Here is a 19,293-nt window from a genome sequence, read left to right on the forward strand (position 1 = left end):
ACTCAAAGGTCTTCTTAAGGATATAAACGATTTATTTTGCCAAATTTCAAAAGACATACAAGTCGACGTTTCAGTCCTCGTGGGACTTTTTTCAAGACAATGAAAGGCAGGAAAACAGTGATTTAAATATACATTGCAGGTGATTTGATTGGAGAGTAGATTATATGAAAGAGAGGCTGTGCAAACGTGAAAGAGGTTATTCAACTTTGAAAATAGGGGTTAACCCCTTGAGTGCCTAAAATAAAAAAAGGCCTGACGGTGATTGTGGTTACGGCCAAAAATCTAATAATCTGCGCTCGCAGACATATTTTAAAATTCAAGGATAAGAAATAAGTAATACCCAGGCCACCTTAGAATGACTAAGAGTTTAAGGATCTATTTGAATATTTTAACAAATTTGTTAAACTGTGTTAAACAGTATTTTACGTTTGCTACATTTTTAACACTAACATAGGGTGGCTGCGTATAAATTGGAATTCCCAGAATCAATCGAAACATTGTAACAAAACTTCAAAGTATGTTTGAATGCCCCGCCAGGGTACTATGTATGTACTTAATTATATTATAGATTAACGGCCATACAGTCTATAGAGTATAACAGGAGCAACCAGCTAACATATTCTAGCTAAATAAAAATAATAATAATATATGGATACTATATGAATAATATGTAGTTGAAAAAAGTCTCATGAGTTAATCACCAGTTGTGATTTTTCTATGACCTTTAGTACAAATATATCAATTACTGTGATCTTCTTTATCTTTTCGGGATGAAGCAGCTGAGTGGGTTGATTTCATTAAGTCCCCCCGGGGACAAAGTTCCTAATGTAAAGATCCAGAAGGCTTCTCTTTGGAGAAGTAGGACGTCTCTGTCACCCCCCCTGTTCGGGGCCGGAACATGTTCAATGCCCATAAATTTCGATGTGGGCAGTGTAAATTTTTATTTAGCTAGAATATGTTAGCTGGTTGCTCCTGTTATACTCTATAGACTGTATGGCCGTTAATCTATAATATAATTAAGTACATACATAGTACCCTGGCGGGGCATTCAAACATACTTTGAAGTTTTGTTACAATGTTTCGATTGATTCTGGGAATTCCAATTTATACGCAGCCACCCTATGTTAGTGTTAAAAATGTAGCAAACGTAAAATACTGTTTAACACAGTTTAACAAATTTGTTAAAATATTCAAATAGATCCTTAAACTCTTAGTCATTCTAAGGTGGCCTGGGTATTACTTATTTCTTATCCTTGAATTTTAAAATATGTCTGCGAGCGCAGATTATTAGATTTTTGGCCGTAACCACAATCACCGTCAGGCCTTTTTTTATTTTAGGCACTCAAGGGGTTAACCCCTATTTTCAAAGTTGAATAACCTCTTTCACGTTTGCACAGCCTCTCTTTCATATAATCTACTCTCCAATCAAATCACCTGCAATGTATATTTAAATCACTGTTTTCCTGCCTTTCATTGTCTTGAAAAAAGTCCCACGAGGACTGAAACGTCGACTTGTATGTCTTTTGAAATTTGGCAAAATAAATCGTTTATATCCTTAAGAAGACCTTTGAGTGCACTCTTTCCATTTGATTATATTGAAGGCTGAGGCAGCACCGAGGCAAGCACAAGACCGGTACATTGAGTGCGGGACATTTGCAGTTTGTATTGATTACGGAGAGCCCGTCAAGCCAGGGCTCAATCCACGCACCAGACCCAGGAGAGTCACATCGTTTTCAAGGATTTGATCTATGGAGGAATTTCTGACCAGAGCCGGAGCGTATGCAGACCACGCAGAAGTATTGCAATACACAGAAGCAGAAGCCGCAGCTATTTTGTGGCCGCAAACGGACTCGGACCTACCAGTATCTACTGAACCTCGGGACGTTATTAGAAATCTGCTTAAACTTAAACAAAGACAAATTGATCTCGAACTACATGCCACCTACTTATCCGACTATTACCGCATGAAAAAAATCCCTAGAGGTTTTCGGATTAAAAACGTTCCAACTATTGGAAGGAACAACCCTGAAGTGTGTCGGAAGTGGATTGGTATATTAAACAAGTGTTCCCTGGATCTGATGCTGGTGGTGATCGAGGAGGTAGGTCGTGAATTAAAAATCACTAAATTTAAAATTTCAAATTATGAAGTATTGCATACAACTACAATAACAGCACCCAACTGTGATACATTGATTCAGAAACTTACAGAAGATCTGAAACAATATAAAAACGATTTGGTTAGGTTCAAAAGAGAAAAACTCACCAAAGTACAAGCTGATTACTCAGAGCACAGAGTATACAGGTGGCTATCAGGAGATAACACCAGACCCGCATATAGAACCTACAAGCCTAGAATTAGAAAACCAATTGCATCTACTGTCGACTTTACCTCGGGAGAGTCGGCCTCTGACTCTGATTATAAGGATTCGCAAAGAGAGGGGGCTTACTCTAATACTACAGCATCATACAATACGTCTTTTTTAGAACCGGGACTTGGCCTGGTGAGAGAAACCGCAAGTGGGAGCCATCAAGGCACAGAGCGCCCCCCAAACATCAAAACTACACCAGGAGGGGACAGAAAGGGAAAAGGCACTGGACACAGGGGACGACCGCCAAGGAGACGCTAGTTAACCCTATCATCAATCTATCCACCAGGAACCTTACCACTACAGAAATTATGCTTCTAAATAAAGGACTTTCATTTGTTCCGACTGCTAATATTAATAAATTCCAATGGGAAATTGAGCAATTTCAATTTAATAGAAAACTCCGTTTAGCAGATTTCTTCAAAAGTTCTAATCAACAACATCTAAGTGAGGAGAACAGTGAAAAGTTCAAAATGAGAAGCACCTTTGACCCCTCCAACCTAAACCCTACATTAAAAACGTTCTCACAAATGTTAAAATTTGATACTATGAAGGTTACAACTACCCGGAACCAAAGACGTCCGAATTTATCTAAAGACGAAAGAGAAGCCTTAAACAGCCTGGCTAAAGATATGTCCATTACCATACGTCCAGCGGACAAGGGAGGCGCAATAGTCGTCCAACAATATGACGACTATAAGGAGGAAATCCTTAAACAACTAAAGGATACTAGAGTCTATGAATATACGCAAATAGACCCCACCTACGAATTCAGCAAAGTTGTCCAACAGACGCTGCAAAGGGGCTTAGAAGCAGGTTTCCTCACCACCACGGAATATGAATATTTGTTTGAAACCCACCCTCGGTGCCCGATCATATACACAGTGCCTAAGGTTCATAAAAACCTGGAGTGCCCACCAGGACGTCCGATTGTATCGGCGATCGGGGGACTATTAGAACCCATAGGGAAATGGTTAGACGCAAAATTTAAGAAACCAGTAATGTCACTACCTACCTACGTCAAAGACTCTGCGCAAGTCATAGCAGCCTTAAACTCTATAGAACTCCCTCCACAAGGAGTCTACTTAGCAGCCATCGACGTAAGCAGTCTATACACCATAATTCCCCATGAGGAGGGAATCCAGGCGATGCGCCAAGTACTAACACAGTACCAAGAACGTATAGAGCCCCCGATTGAATATATACTTGAATTATTGGAACTATGCCTCACACTTAATTATTTTCGATTTGAAAAAGCATTCTATATACAAATATCCGGAACATCGATGGGTGCCCCTATGGCACCCATGTATGCTAATGCATACATGCATGCATATGAACAGACACACATTCTTCAAAAATATGGTCATCATATCCTGAAATATCTGAGATACATCGATGACGTGCTCATCATATGGACAGGCGAAGAACAAAGCCTCCATGATATGATAGGGTCATTGAATCAACTGGATTCACCAGTAAGACTTACCCATCAAATTAACAACCAACAAATTGACTTCTTGGATCTTCGAATTTTTATAGAAAATAACAAGCTGGGGTATACTTTATTTGCCAAGGAAACTGACCGCAATACGCTACTACACGCCAGCAGTCACCACCCACCCAATCTTATAAAATCTTTACCGGTATCTCAATTTATGAGAATACTGAGGAACAACTCTGATTCTACAAAAGCAGCAAACCAGGTACAAGAAATGTTTGAAAAGTTTTTACAACGTGGATACCCAAGACAACTGCTGGAGTGTGCATATTCAAAAGCACTCAAAAATTACACTGACGGTCCTAAAATTAAAAACAACCAAAATAGAATGATTTTCCCTCAAACGTTCCATTCATTATCGGGAGAGATGTCCCAGAAAATAAGACACAACTGGGAGGTTCTCAAAAAAGACAAAACACTACCGACGATATTCCAAAATACTCCTATGATTAGTTATAGAAGAAACAGGAACCTGAGAGATTATCTGGTTCATACGGATATATCTATGGCGCATCAGTCTGTTCAAAGCCCAGGCTGTTATCGTTGTCTGAAATGCATGGCTTGCAATAGTATGACCCCGGGCAAAGCGTTTTACCACCCTCGATCAGGTAAAGAATACAAGATAAGGCAAAGGATCACGTGTACCACTACACATGTAATATATCGTATCATCTGCCCATGTGGACTCATGTATATCGGCAAAACGTCTAATGACCTTAGGGAGCGCATGAGGGGACACAGATCCACTATCAGGACTGCGTTATCTAGTGGCATAGCAACCACCCCCATAGCCAAACATTTTTTGGAAATAGGGCACACACTGCCCACATTGAAATTTATGGGCATTGAACATGTTCCGGCCCCGAACAGGGGGGGTGACAGAGACGTCCTACTTCTCCAAAGAGAAGCCTTCTGGATCTTTACATTAGGAACTTTGTCCCCGGGGGGACTTAATGAAATCAACCCACTCAGCTGCTTCATCCCGAAAAGATAAAGAAGATCACAGTAATTGATATATTTGTACTAAAGGTCATAGAAAAATCACAACTGGTGATTAACTCATGAGACTTTTTTCAACTACATATTATTCATATAGTATCCATATATTATTATTATTTTTATTTAGCTAGAATATGTTAGCTGGTTGCTCCTGTTATACTCTATAGACTGTATGGCCGTTAATCTATAATATAATTAAGTACATACATAGTACCCTGGCGGGGCATTCAAACATACTTTGAAGTTTTGTTACAATGTTTCGATTGATTCTGGGAATTCCAATTTATACGCAGCCACCCTATGTTAGTGTTAAAAATGTAGCAAACGTAAAATACTGTTTAACACAGTTTAACAAATTTGTTAAAATATTCAAATAGATCCTTAAACTCTTAGTCATTCTAAGGTGGCCTGGGTATTACTTATTTCTTATCCTTGAATTTTAAAATATGTCTGCGAGCGCAGATTATTAGATTTTTGGCCGTAACCACAATCACCGTCAGGCCTTTTTTTATTTTAGGCACTCAAGGGGTTAACCCCTATTTTCAAAGTTGAATAACCTCTTTCACGTTTGCACAGCCTCTCTTTCATATAATCTACTCTCCAATCAAATCACCTGCAATGTATATTTAAATCACTGTTTTCCTGCCTTTCATTGTCTTGAAAAAAGTCCCACGAGGACTGAAACGTCGACTTGTATGTCTTTTGAAATTTGGCAAAATAAATCGTTTATATCCTTAAGAAGACCTTTGAGTGCACTCTTTCCATTTGATTATATATATATATATATATATATATATATATACAGGGAGTGCAGAATTATTAGGCAAGTTGTATTTTTGAGGATTAATTTTATTATTGAACAACAACCATGTTCTCAATGAACCCAAAAAACTCATTAATATCAAAGCTGAATATTTTTGGAAGTAGTTTTTAGTTTGTTTTTAGTTATAGCTATTTTAGGGGGATATCTGTGTGTGCAGGTGACTATTACTGTGCATAATTATTAGGCAACTTAACAAAAAACAAATATATACCCATTTCAATGATTTATTTTTACCAGTGAAACCAATATAACATCTCAACATTCACAAATATACATTTCTGACATTCAAAAACATAACAAAAACAAATCAGTGACCAATATAGCCACCTTTCTTTGCAAGGACACTCAAAAGCCTGCCATCCATGGATTCTGTCAGTGTTTTGATCTGTTCACCATCAACATTGCGTGCAGCAGCAACCACAGCCTCCCAGACACTGTTCACAGAGGTGTACTGTTTTCCCTCCTTGTAAATCTCACATTTGATGATGGACCACAGGCTCTCAATGGGGTTCAGATCAGGTGAACAAGGAGGCCATGTCATTAGATTTTCTTCTTTTATACCCTTTCTTGCCAGCCACGCTGTGGAGTACTTGGACGCGTGTGATGGAGCATTGTCCTGCATGAAAATCATGTTTTTCTTGAAGGATGCAGACTTCTTCCTGTACCACTGCTTGAAGAAGGTGTCTTCCAGAAACTGGCAGTAGGACTGGGAGTTGAGCTTGACTCCATCCTCAACCCGAAAAGGCCCCACAAGTTCATCTTTGATGATACCAGCCCAAACCAGTACTCCACCTCCACCTTGCTGGCGTCTGAGTCGGACTGGAGCTCTCTGCCCTTTACCAATCCATCCATCTGGCCCATCAAGACTCACTCTCATTTCATCAGTCCATAAAACCTTAGACAAATCAGTCTTGAGATATTTCTTGGCCCAGTCTTGATGTTTCAGCTTGTGTGTCTTGTTCAGTGGTGGTTGTCTTTCAGCCTTTCTTACCTTGGCCACGTCTCTGAGTATTGCACACCTTGTGCTTTTGGGCACTCCAGTGATGTTGCAGCTCTGAAATATTGCCAAACTGGTGGCAAGTGGCATCTTGGCAGCTGCACGCTTGACTTTTCTCAGTTCATGGGCAGTTATTTTGCGCCTTGGTTTCTCCACACGCTTCTTGCGACCCTGTTGACTATTTCGAATGAAACGCTTGATTGTTCGATGATCACGCTTCAGAAGCTTTGCAATTTTAAGAGTGCTGCATCCCTCTGCAAGATATCTCACTATTTTTGACTTTTCTGAGCCTGTCAAGTCCTTCTTTTGACCCATTTTGCCAAAGGAAAGGAAGTTGCCTAATAATTATGCACACCTGATATAGGGTGTTGATGTCATTAGACCACACCCCTTCTCATTACAGAGATGCACATCACCTAATATGCTTAATTGGTAGTAGGATTTCAAGCATATACAGCCTGGAGTAAGACAACATGCATAAAGAGGATGATGTGGTCAAAATACTCATTTGCCTAATAATTCTGCACTCCCTGTATATATATATATATATATATATATATATAAAACACAAACTTTTAGCTTAGTTATGAAGAGTGTAAGCCAGTGTTCTACTTTTTATCCCTTTGATTTAAGTGTTTTTACTGCTGTATTTTTCGAGCAAAAGCTTCCATATCTTGACCCTTCTTGTTAATTATCTGTAGAGCAATTGTACAGTAATATTTGTGGAAGACAAAGACAGACAATAGCTTGACTTTAGGTTGTGAATTCTGGCGTTCTTGTAAGTCATTAAGGATTGATGCTGAATAAGCAAAAAAAAAAGAAAAAGGTAAATTTAGATATATAAATAACTAAAACTGAAATTTAGAAAGGCTTGTAAGAATATCTGCTATAGTCACTTAAGTGAAAATTCTAAGTAAATTTCATATTTAAAGGACCACCAGCTCAATGAAGTGGTCTGGGTGCCAGGTCCCCTAGTTTTAACCCTACAACTGAAAATATAGCAGCTTCAGAAAACCGCTATGTTTACACTGTAGGGTTAATCCAGCCTCTAGTGGCTGTCTCCCTGACAGCCACTAGAGGCCGCTTCGAGATTTGCACCGAGTAAATCGCATTTATTTGATGCTGGATTTGTATTTGCTGGATTTGTATTTCCTAACGCTATAGTATTCCTTTAAGACCCAACAGCTGAACGGAAAGCATCGCTGAAGAAAAAAGATACAGAAAAATAGAGTCAAGGCAGCTCTATTTAATATGTCCTATACAAGGCAGCTGCATTTAATATGTCGTATGTATGTAGCGCTACACCTTTCTTTGTATTTGTGTTATAGGAAAGCGTAGCTGGCTTAGAAACTTTAAATTTGGCTACCGTATATACTCGAGTATAAGCCGACCCGAATATAAGCCGAAGCCCCTAATTTTACCCCAAAAACCTGGGAAAACTTATTGACTCGAGTATAAGACTAGGGTGGGAAATGCAGCAGCTACTGGTAAATTTCTAAATAAAATTAGATCCTAAAAAAATTATATTAATTGAATATTTATTTACAGTGTGTGTATATAATGAATGCAGTGTGTGCGTATGAGTGCAGTGCGTACGAGTGCAGTGCGTATGAGTGCAGTGCGTGTATGAGTGCAGTGCGTGTATGAGTGCAGTGCGTGTATGAATGCAGTGTGCGAGTGCAGTGCGTGTATGAGTGCAGTGTGTGTGCGTATATATTAATTGAATATTTATTTCCAGTGTGTGTATATAATGAATGCAGTGTCTGTGAGTGCAGTGTGTGTGAGTGCACTGTGTGTGAGTGCAGTGTGTGTATATGAATGAAGTGTGAGTGTGTGTGATGCAGTGTGTGTGAGTGCAGTGTGTGTGTGAGTGCAGTGTGTGTATGAATGCAGTGTGTGTGAGTGCAGTGTGTGTGAGTGCAGTGTGTGTGAGTGCAGTGTGTGAGTGCAGTGTGTGTATGAATGCAGTGTGTGTGAGTGCAGTGTGTGTATATGAATTAAGTGTGAGTGTCTGTGATGCAGTGTGTGTTTGTGTATGTGTTGGTGGGGGTGGGCATTTAATATATTATTAATTATTATTTTTATTTTTTTATATTATTATTTTTTTTTGTATTATTATTTAATTATTATTTTTATTTATTTTTTTAATTATATTTTTTTTTGTCCCCCCTCCCTGCTTGATACATGGCAGGGAGGGGGGCTCCTTCCCTGGTGGTCCAGTGTCATTGGTAGTTCAGTGGGGGGGGAGAGGGGTGCTGGCAGAGCTGTACTTACCTTTCATGAAGCTCCTGTCAGCTCTCTCCTCCTCCGCGCGGTCTGTGCAGCTCCCTCTGTCAGCTCCCAGTGTAAGTCTCGCGAGAGCCGCGGCTCTCGCGAGACTTACACTGGGAACTGACCGAGGTGCTGAACGGACGGCGCGGAGGAGGAGAGAGCTGACAGGAGCTGCAGGAAAGGTAAGTACAGCTCTGCCAGCTCCCCTCTCCCCCAGTCTGTATTATGGCAATGCAAATTGCCATAATACAGACTCTGACTCGAGTATAAGCCGAGTTGGGGTTTTTCAGCACAAAAAATGTGCTGAAAAACTCGGCTTATACTCGAGTATATACGGTACTTTAAATTTAAATTTGAAATTCACTTTGAATTCACCTTGAATACTCACTTTAGTGAATAACCCTATAAGTTAAACACACACCCTGCACTTGCTGTGTTTAATATCTCTTTGTAGATTATTTACAGAGATTCACAGAAAAAAATGGTGTCTCTAACTGCTTATGTCTAGAACATAGAACATACTACGTGGGTTTACGCAAAAATATCTTAACTTGCTGGGCTGTGCTTGTGGCTTGTCTACCTGGTTCTGGGAATACTTAAGACCACTGTACATACCTGGGAACTACTAGCTACCCAAATACGATGACACCTACCTTACCTAAAGGAGGAAGAAAGAGACAAAAGGACTGACCTGGGAAACGTATATGACATAGCTTCTCTAAACATCATTACTCTCCACCTTGGTGAATCCATGACACAGGTTGCTAAATAAAGTCTATGTTCATTACAACTACATCAAGGGAAGATTAGTCTTGAAAACCTGCTGTGAGCATTGAAATCTTACCGGATAGCTATTCTATAGGCGAGGCAAGATGTCTGCTACTTCCCTGCTAACCATATGGCTGTAACATACAAAAACAACAAAGATATATCATACATTATTTATAACACAAGACACTATCTGAATAGAAACAGCCAGTACTGTTAATCCACGTGGTTGCCAGAAGCCACTAGGGAGAAAAAAAGAAGAATCTGTACTAAATGTTTAGTTTTATATTTAGTTGTTTTTTTTATTCTTTATTTTTGTTGTGCAGGAATTGACAGTTATGCTTGCAATGCCATAATAGCTGTAGAAAGCACTTAAAAAACTAAATTTTCATGACATATTGAGAACAATTGGACAGATTTTTAAATGTAATAATCAAGAGTATTAGACAGAGAGGTAAAATAAAAATAAACTGAGAGAACATATCTATGTTTAACCTTAAACAATACTCACATGCTCATATAGCTGTGTCTCACTATTCTCAGACTACATATAAGAGATATACATTGTAGATACAGTGTTTACACTAAAGTTATTAATGCTGAATTACAATCTAAGAATTATGTCGAGGTTATAACCTCCATGACTAAAGACAGTAACACACCACCACCATAAAAAGAGATAAATGAACAATAACAAACAGACAATAATACGATTGTGTGATTATTACAGGCATATATAAGTGAGATTCCAGAGTATAATATGGTGATACGATTCAGGCAGTGCTGTTAAGGCCATCTCAGCCGATACCCGTAAGTGGCAGTGCCATGGCTCTATCATGAGAGATGTCACTCCAGGGTGGGACCCCGTTTCGGCCCCAGGCCTGTATGAGGTCCAGCATCTGTGTTTCACAGATTTTGTGACTTTTATAGTCCAAGTCTATCCCCTTCAAAGGGAGGTCAGAGAATGAAGGTGGTAGTGTCCGCTGTCTGCAGACCATCTTCCGTCTGCGTGGGCAATGCAATGAGGACAGGCCTCAGACGGCTCTCAGCCCTGGTAGGTAAATCAGGGATTATCCAAAGTGCGTCTTGAGTGTGTTGCCCCGAGCAGGTCTCTCCCCTTCTGGGCTCACGTTTCTCTGTTCTCCCTGTTGAAGCTTATCTGCTAGCCTCAGCCTGAATCGGCAGAAGGTCTCAGCGAGTTGCTTCATGAAGAGCGTTATGGGGTCTTGGCAAATCGTCTGCATCCAGCGCACGTAATGTGGGTCGGTGTGCAAACATATCGCCATCTTAGGTTGCCAGAGAGCAAGTCAAAATCAGCTCTTAAGGCATGGTAGAAGTATGTATAACCGCTGGTTACAGTCCAGAAGGGACGGGTATAACCCCCAATAGTCCAAGGGGGAGTAGGAGTATTGCAGGTCCCTGCCATGAGTCAACAAGCAAGGAGATTGTCCGCCTCTCTCCAGCCCTGCTCCTAGTAGGCCGCAACAGGCTTGTCTTGGCATTCAGTAATGGAATGTCACAAGAAAGGTAGCAAGTTACTTGCCCAGGAGTCCCTGACCTGAATGATGTGTGTGAGGTGACGTATAAGTGCAGCAGCTTGGGTTTATGCCCCAAATTCGGCCACAATCTGAGGAGCTCAATCACTGCACGTCTCTTCAGTTAGAAGGTCAGGCTCTGCCCCCCTATATTTTGTTGTTTTACTTCTTTTGTTTTGTTTTTTTCATTTTATATTTTTGTGGGTGACACGTCATGACATATGATATATGCAATAACAGATTGTCAACATGCATGATTTAAACAATTATCGCAGAATTGTACCCATCTTTTTACAACTCAGCTGTAAGTTGCAAAAAAAGTGGAGCTTTGGTATTTATCTGGAACCTCTAAGTATATCCAGATATAAGAAATAGGTTAGCTCCCATTCGCAAACATATACCGCTAATATCCCTCTTTACATCCTTTTCTATATAAGCACGTGTAAAAAAGAAGAACTATGAGTGAATCGGCTATAAGATATGAACTACAACACCATGGCATCATACTACCATGCTACCAGTATTATTATTGTCGGCATTGACCTTACTCTGTAAGAAACATTTTAAAAACAGATTTCTTGCAAGCAAACAAAACAAAACTAGATATGTGGCCAACCAAAGTATATACAGTCATTTTCCAGAGTCCTTTTACACTCCAGGGACGAAAGGTACCACTTTAGTGACATCCCAAGAGTGGGTAACTAGAGGGCCATGAAGTACTAAATGTTAGTCTTGGCAAATCTATGGTCTTTAAAAAGTGTCCGCTTCCATAGATTCATAGCCCTAAATTGCTTTCCTTCTTTGGTTACCGTTAGGGCTCTAGGAACTGACCAGTGGTATGTCAGACCAACTTCTCAGAGTGCTTTAGTGATAGGTTACATGAACTTTCTCCACCCTAGTGTAGGTCTGCTGAAATCATTATAGAAGGTAAGAATATTAGATTAAACTAATAAGGCATTTTATCTTATGTGGACATTAGGCGAAGCTTGTCGGTGAGCATTTGACATCTCAAGATAACGTTAAGAGAGACATTGTTGGGTGCTTGTTGTGATTTAGTAATCTTGTAAACACCATCAAAGGAGAGGAAGCATGGAGTGGGATGCTTGCAATTTGCGAGCTATTTCCTCCAGTGCCATAATTCCTTGTTTAATATCTACAATGTATTTTTTATGGCCTGTTCACGGATTGTCACTGCCTGTATTTAAGTTTTCACAATTGCCAAATTGACTGCAAATAATTTCAGTATATTCTCATATAATTGGTAAATGCCCCTCTTGTGGCCGGGTATAATCCTGTAGAGACATTGATACCTCCTCTACAGGTATTGATATAGTAGGGTATTGTGTGGACTCCATAGCATCATCCTCTACTAGTTATCTGCAGGTGCTTTCTGCAAGTTTCATCCCACCTCCTCAGCCTCAAATGGCCAGTAACTTGGCCAGGATCTGAGTATTCCCTCTGGGTTGTTAGGCCTTGGATGAATGCCACTGCTTCCTTGCTGCCGCCTGTGTGGCCCTAGATATCCCAGCCACCGAGCAGTAACATTTACAGAGACTGTATAACTTCCCAAATGCATCCCCAGTGTTTTTTGCAGAGGGAGGTAAGTGCAATCGAGTAAAATATATTCAGGAGGAATATGGCATTCATGCTGGTGTGCTGTTAGGCTCTGCCCAATTATTATTGTTTTTTTTTTTTTTTCTGGAGGCGATCTCTGAGAAGCAGAGAGAATTAATCTGCACAGAAAGTGTTTAATTTTCCTTAAAATACTCATATATATATATATGAATGTTTGAGGAAAATATACAGGTTGATAGTGTTTTATATCATCAGGTGGAATTAATATCCAATGCCTGTATTGTAAATAACAGTACTCTTTGCAATCAGTAACTGCTGTATTCGGGAAGTTGATGTTACCATATCCTGTGCATCTGTGATAGAAACATTTCAACTTATCTAGATGGGCTGCATTATCTATGCTGGTCTAGAGGAAACACTGTCCATTTCACGCGGCTTTTATGACGTGGAAATGTATTAATTGGTGAGATCAGTACTAGAAAAGAAAATGAGGTGCTCATCTATGTAACGACATTTACCATATCTTTGTGTTAATCAGGTGCTAATGGTGGCAGCAGTGGCAACGAGTGGGTGGATGGGGAGGGATGGGAACAGAAGGGATGTTATACAGCTTGCTTTAGATGGCCTTTGCCAGGTTCAGTCATTTCCTGTCCGCCTGCCAAAAAACACAAGCTGATAAAATGACATGAAATGATGAGTGTGGGAACTGCATTGCTTGACAGTGTACAGGACAAACTAACAACGAAAGAAGAAGAGTTTGTGAAATAGTAATGTATTATCAGGGGATCTAGAAGCCTTTCTCTTATTTCTTGATTATTTTTTTTTTTTTTTATGATCACATTTTTATTTTAATATTGCACCTACTGTCGTTATGATTTGCATTTTAACACATTTGAAATGCCTAACTCATTTTGAGAAACTCACTTATCTTGTGAAAAATAAAATATTGTAGCAGTCTGCACACCTAAAAGCGGCTACCTCATTCATAAAGGAAATAAAGTCTGAGCCATGTAATCTCCCTTCATTCTTCAGTATTGTTCTCAGATAGAGACTAGAGCTTCCATAGTACAACTGGCAGCCAGAGAATGGAATAACATTAAACAGCACGAGGCAGGTTTATATTTTGTTCACCTTTCAAATAAATATTCTGCATGAATACACTTTATATTGCTCTGTTGTGTGACAATTCTGCAGCTTCTGTTTTGTTCATAAACACAGTTGTTTTCTAAGTTTTTTTTATATAATGCTGATTTAGGCCTAAATTTAAAATTGTTGGATAAGCTTTTCAAATGATTTTTAAAAAAATATATTAATATATATATATATATCATACATGTTTAATTCCTTAATATTTTGAAAAAAAATAAAATAAATAATTTTCAAAGTTTATCCAAAAATGCTAAATCCCTTAAAAAGCGAATCCAATGATATTAAATCGAGGCCTTATTCATTTAAATTGAAAGTAAAATGTGTCGGTGTTGACTCCAACGTTTTGTTTCCTTCTTTTTGCAGTAAATGAAATAATCCGAAATGACCTCTCAAGCACCAATGTACATACAGAGCTTTGACAATCTTGGACTTCATTTGTCAGAATGTTAAACATCTGCAACGGAATGAAGACTGAATAAAGCATTTGTTCAATATTACCAGGTACAACATTCTGCCTTTATAAACTCAAGTCCAGCACTCCGATAAAGAAGTGTTTGATCTTCAAGAGCTTATCTTTAAGCTGAAATATCATCTCAAGAAAAGCAAGAAGAAATGTACAGTGTATTTTATGGAATATAACTGAAATACTTGACAAAAGCAGATAACCTGGAACCATGACCTATTCTTTTGGCACCATCGGATGCCGGAAGTGCCTTAAATGTTCATATTTGCGGCATTAAGATGTTTTAAAAAAAGCTTTCTGTTTGCTACCAAAAAAAGTATTTTAGGTGCAAATCAAAACACAGACTATGAAGCAACTCCACTCGCAGCTTGTGATATTCATTGGAAGCAATGTTGTTGTTTTATGAAGATTTAAAAAAAAGGCAAAGATGAGATATCCTTGCAAAGCTTGTCGAGCTCTTTGAATGCTGCAAGTATAAAGTGTATTGCCTTAATCTCTGCGCCTCAAAAAAAAAGAAAAAAAAAGAATGCACCAGTTGTGTCTCTTTATACTGTACGTGAAATGTGTTAAGGAATCCTTTCCGTCCTAGGAATAAAATGTTAAGATTTGAATTATGAGTTGAACACACAGAAGGGGAAAAGCACAAAAAGACTGTGAAAATTAAGCGTAATATTTTGTTTACAGACTCTGTCGTAGTCTATTACACGGATTTATACACAGGCCTACAAATGCATGTTACATTAGGATGACTTATAGCAATATGAAGCTTAATCAACATCGGTTCCTGCACATTGCATTTTTCACGATGATGCCGGTTTTGAATGCACATTAATGCACAATGAGAATTATATGCAAGTTTACTGTGTGCCCCACCATCATTTTCATGAACTGTACCTATAACAAGGTCAGTGTACGCAGAAGCAAGGCTTTGTAATAACGACAAAGGGTAATGAGCTGGGAATTTTCTATTTTCCAGAATGTAACCTAAATTTATAAAGAAGACATTTCTAAGAAATTAGTGTTACATTTGCATTTTCTTAATCAACTTCACCCATTGCAACAAAGATGTTTGCTGCTCAGACAGGAAAATCCCAAATGGATCTACTTGCTTAGAACATCAAAGCAAGCATGTAGAGCATTTAAATAGACGTTGCATTAACAAGCACCACAATTAGTAAATATAAGTGAATAAAAAAGTAAAAAAAAAAAAAAAAAAAAAAGTTAATAAATAACTGTACATAGATGACTATAAGATTGTAAATATTTGTTTGGTTCCAAGATTGCTATTCCACAAGAAGCCTTATATCTTTACGCTTCACTTAGGGAAATATTACCAAAAAAAAAAAGAAAAACTACAAAAAAAAAACACAAACAAAAAAGAAAAGCATACAAAAAAATGCAATGGCTGACAATGAAGTGCTATGTAATATTTGTCCATCTTAGTTAATAAAATTTGGAGTGAAGTTCAAATGTACAATATGACCCTGCTCACTTACTTAATGTAAGTAGCAGCTTAATATATCACTAGTGATGTTTTTTTTTTAACTTCATTTGACAACCAAACTAGCATGGTCTAATTGGAAATTAAATGTTAACTAATGTTGTGCCTTAGTACTTAATGCCCTCTTCTGGAAAAATGCCTGAATTACAGACCGATTGTCTCAGATTAATAGAATTCTGTGTATAATGTCTTACTTTTTTGAAAAAAAAGCCATATTTAATATTTGCACAGTACTGTGATAGAAAGAATAGACTGTATGGCTTTCTGTACAAACCAGGCTAGTAGTTATTGTTATAACTATATTTTTATTTCTCATGTGTAATCAAAGATGTTTACTCATTATAGCACTATAGAATTTGCATGATGTATGTATAATAAACTACAGTAGAACATTCAGTGCTCAGAGACAACATTTGCTGGCTATGCCTTTATTTACAATATTCAATAAAGCAATATTAAGGAGCCGGGATTGAGTGTTCAACTTTGTGCCAAAGTTACCGTTTGTCTGAGATTGTTTGGTTCTGAAAACGGCCTGCACATGCAGGTGCTGAATCAGGAAACGAGAGCTGCATATGTCTAGTCACTCTTGCATAGCTCAAAGGTATAATATACGCGTTGTTATTTCTAAAATAACATTGAATTTTATTTGAAGATATAAATTTACTAAATCATGTCGTGGTACACACAACAAACCCACTTGTCATAACAACTGTGTAAATAAGATTTACAAATGTTTAATGCTTCTTTGTGAGAAGGAAAATATATTTATAGCTCGAAGTTGGAAAGTATAAAAACATATTTTCTTTGTAGACACAAGCAGTTTCAAACTCAGTGCCTATTCACAGCTGATCAGACAGCAGACACACACCGAGAGCATTAAAAATAAGTCACACAACAGGTGAGAGCTGACACCCCACACAATACATACTACCACTTAAAATCTTGGAGGTAGTAGGTACATTCACTTATGATCTGCAATAGAACATAAAACACAGACCATAGTGCAATATATTAAAACAGAGTATAATAAACAAAAACCAACTGGTCAAACTCACATGCTGCTCAGCCTATTAGGAAGCAGGCATAACCTCCGGATGTCTGCTCCCAGTAAAGGTTTTCACCAGATCCTATTCATCCGCCTTAATAATATTGGCTCAGACCGGGTCAGGTTTAAAACAATTTATTAGGGAATAATCCAAAAGGTTAAAAAGTATATTATGGTCAATTCCGGGTTAAAAGGGTATCACCATATCATTTACGCCGTCTACGTGATGACGCTCAGCGAGATGCCGCAGCGTCCAACATCACCTTGTAATTACACACTCGCGTCTACGGTGGTTCTGGGCTCCATCTTGGTTTAGGTAAACTCATAAAGACTTGCCGTTAATGCTTTCATTTGGTGCACGATATTTGAATAAGTCCTTGTAAAAGCAATTAGAATAAATAAAAGCTACCTGGAAAGAACTAATTCATATCCAAACACATTATAAAACTTAAGGTAATCTCAATGGAGAATAAAGTATAGAAAGGAAATGTAAAGGATCAATGAAGGAAAAAAAAAAATATTTTTTTAAAATATGTATAAAATGTTAAAATGAGATTTCAATTATAAATATATATGCATAAATTATATAAATGAATACATATCATAAAGAATATTTAAAAATATATATCTAAAAAAAATAATGGATAAAAAAATATTCTTAAAAAAAAAAAATATATATATATATAGATATATTTCAATTTTTTTTAATTAAAATATGTCATATAAAAGGGATGATTTCAAATTCTACATTTAGTCCATTGGGGGTTATTGTATCCAAGTTAAAAGCCCATTCCCTTTCCTTTCTATCCAGATTAAAATCAATATTACAACCCCTCCAACATGTGGAGGGGTGGTAATATTGATTTTTTAAAAAACAAACAAAAAAAACGTGTCCACACATTGGAGGGGTTGTAATATTGATTTTAATCTGAAAATTGAATTTATTTTTAACTTGTATACAATTCCCCAATGGACTTTTTTATGACATATTTTAATAAGAACATTTAAAAAAAGAACATTTTAAGAATATATATTTTTTATATATTATTTATTATTGTTTTTTATATATATATATATATATATATTTAAATATTATTTTTTATATGTTTAGATTTGTATGATTTATCAATATATATTTATAATCAAAATCTCCTTTTAACATTTTATACATATTTCCAATTTTTTCTTAATTTTTTCCTTCATTGATGCTTTACATTTCCTTTATAGACTTTAATCTCCATTGAGATTACCTAAAGTTTTATAATGTGTTTGGATATGAATTACTTCTTTACAGGTATCTTTTTTTTTTTTTTTAACATCAGAGGTTGGTGATCAAAACTATAACTATGCGGCCATTCTATACTTTCCAGGATATGAACACGAAGATCATAATTTGTTTATTTTCATCTTGATTATTTCGGTCAATTAATCTAAACTTTTATTAGCTTGATACTAAGAGTAGAGAAACAAAAAAGATAGTTCCAAGTTTATCCATTTTCTGCTTGACTAACTATATGCCAAATACATACACATTCATACTACATGCATACCAACACTTACAAAACATGAAGACAGTGTAGCTAGATTTTTGGAGAGTCAAATAAATCCTTGTTCTTCTCCGTTTTCTTTCCCTTCCTTAATTTTTTTTTAAATCAGTCAATAACCTCTAGAAGGATTAAGAGAGCTCCATATTATTATTTTTTTATACCATAGGGACCATCTTATTTGGTGCGCCTCCAGATTAAGTTCATTACTAAGTCCATCCAGGGGGGATATGATAGAAACATTTTAACATGTAAGGCTTGGAGGAAAGACGAGACAGGGGGGGTATGATAGAAACATTGAAATACATAAAGGGAATCAACACAGTAAAGGAGGAGACTATATTTAAAAAAAGAAAAACTACCACAACAAGAGGACATAGTCTTAAATTAGAGGGACAAAGGTTTAAAAATAATATCAGGAAGTATTACTTTACTGAGAGGGTAGTGGATGCATGGAATAGTCTTCCAGCTGAAGTGGTAGAGGTTAACACAGTAAAGGAGTTTAAGCATGCGTGGGATAGGCATAAGGCTATCCTAACTATAAGATAATGCCAGGGACTAATGAAAGTATTTATAAAATTGGACAGACTAGATGGGCCGAATGGTTCTTATCTGCCGTCACATTCTATGTTTCTATGTTTCTATAACCTTTTTCCATTAAAGCTTGATATTCAATTTGTTCATATAATTCTGTAATGTTTATTTTGTCTTTGCTTCTCCATTATCTTACCCATTGTAATTTAAATGCCATGAAAA

At 37.4% G+C, this 19,293-nt stretch overlaps 1 protein-coding gene across 6 annotated transcripts in view; it reads left to right on the top strand.

Annotated features, from left to right (window-relative positions):
* The window catches only part of NFATC1 (nuclear factor of activated T cells 1), a 218,595-nt gene extending 202,185 nt beyond the window's left edge, over positions 1 to 16,410 (top strand). For all 6 annotated transcript variants that reach the window (XM_063451648.1, XM_063451650.1, XM_063451654.1 and 3 more), the window contains one exon: positions 14,348 to 16,410. In XM_063451648.1, the coding sequence (XP_063307718.1) occupies positions 14,348 to 14,403 (56 nt within the window). In that variant the 3' untranslated portion in view covers positions 14,404 to 16,410. The remainder of the gene's footprint in view (positions 1 to 14,347) is intronic.
* The last annotated feature ends 2,883 nt before the right edge of the window (positions 16,411 to 19,293 follow it).

Source organism: Pelobates fuscus, chromosome 4, assembly GCF_036172605.1.
Source record: "Pelobates fuscus isolate aPelFus1 chromosome 4, aPelFus1.pri, whole genome shotgun sequence".
NCBI lineage: Eukaryota > Metazoa > Chordata > Amphibia > Anura > Pelobatidae > Pelobates > Pelobates fuscus.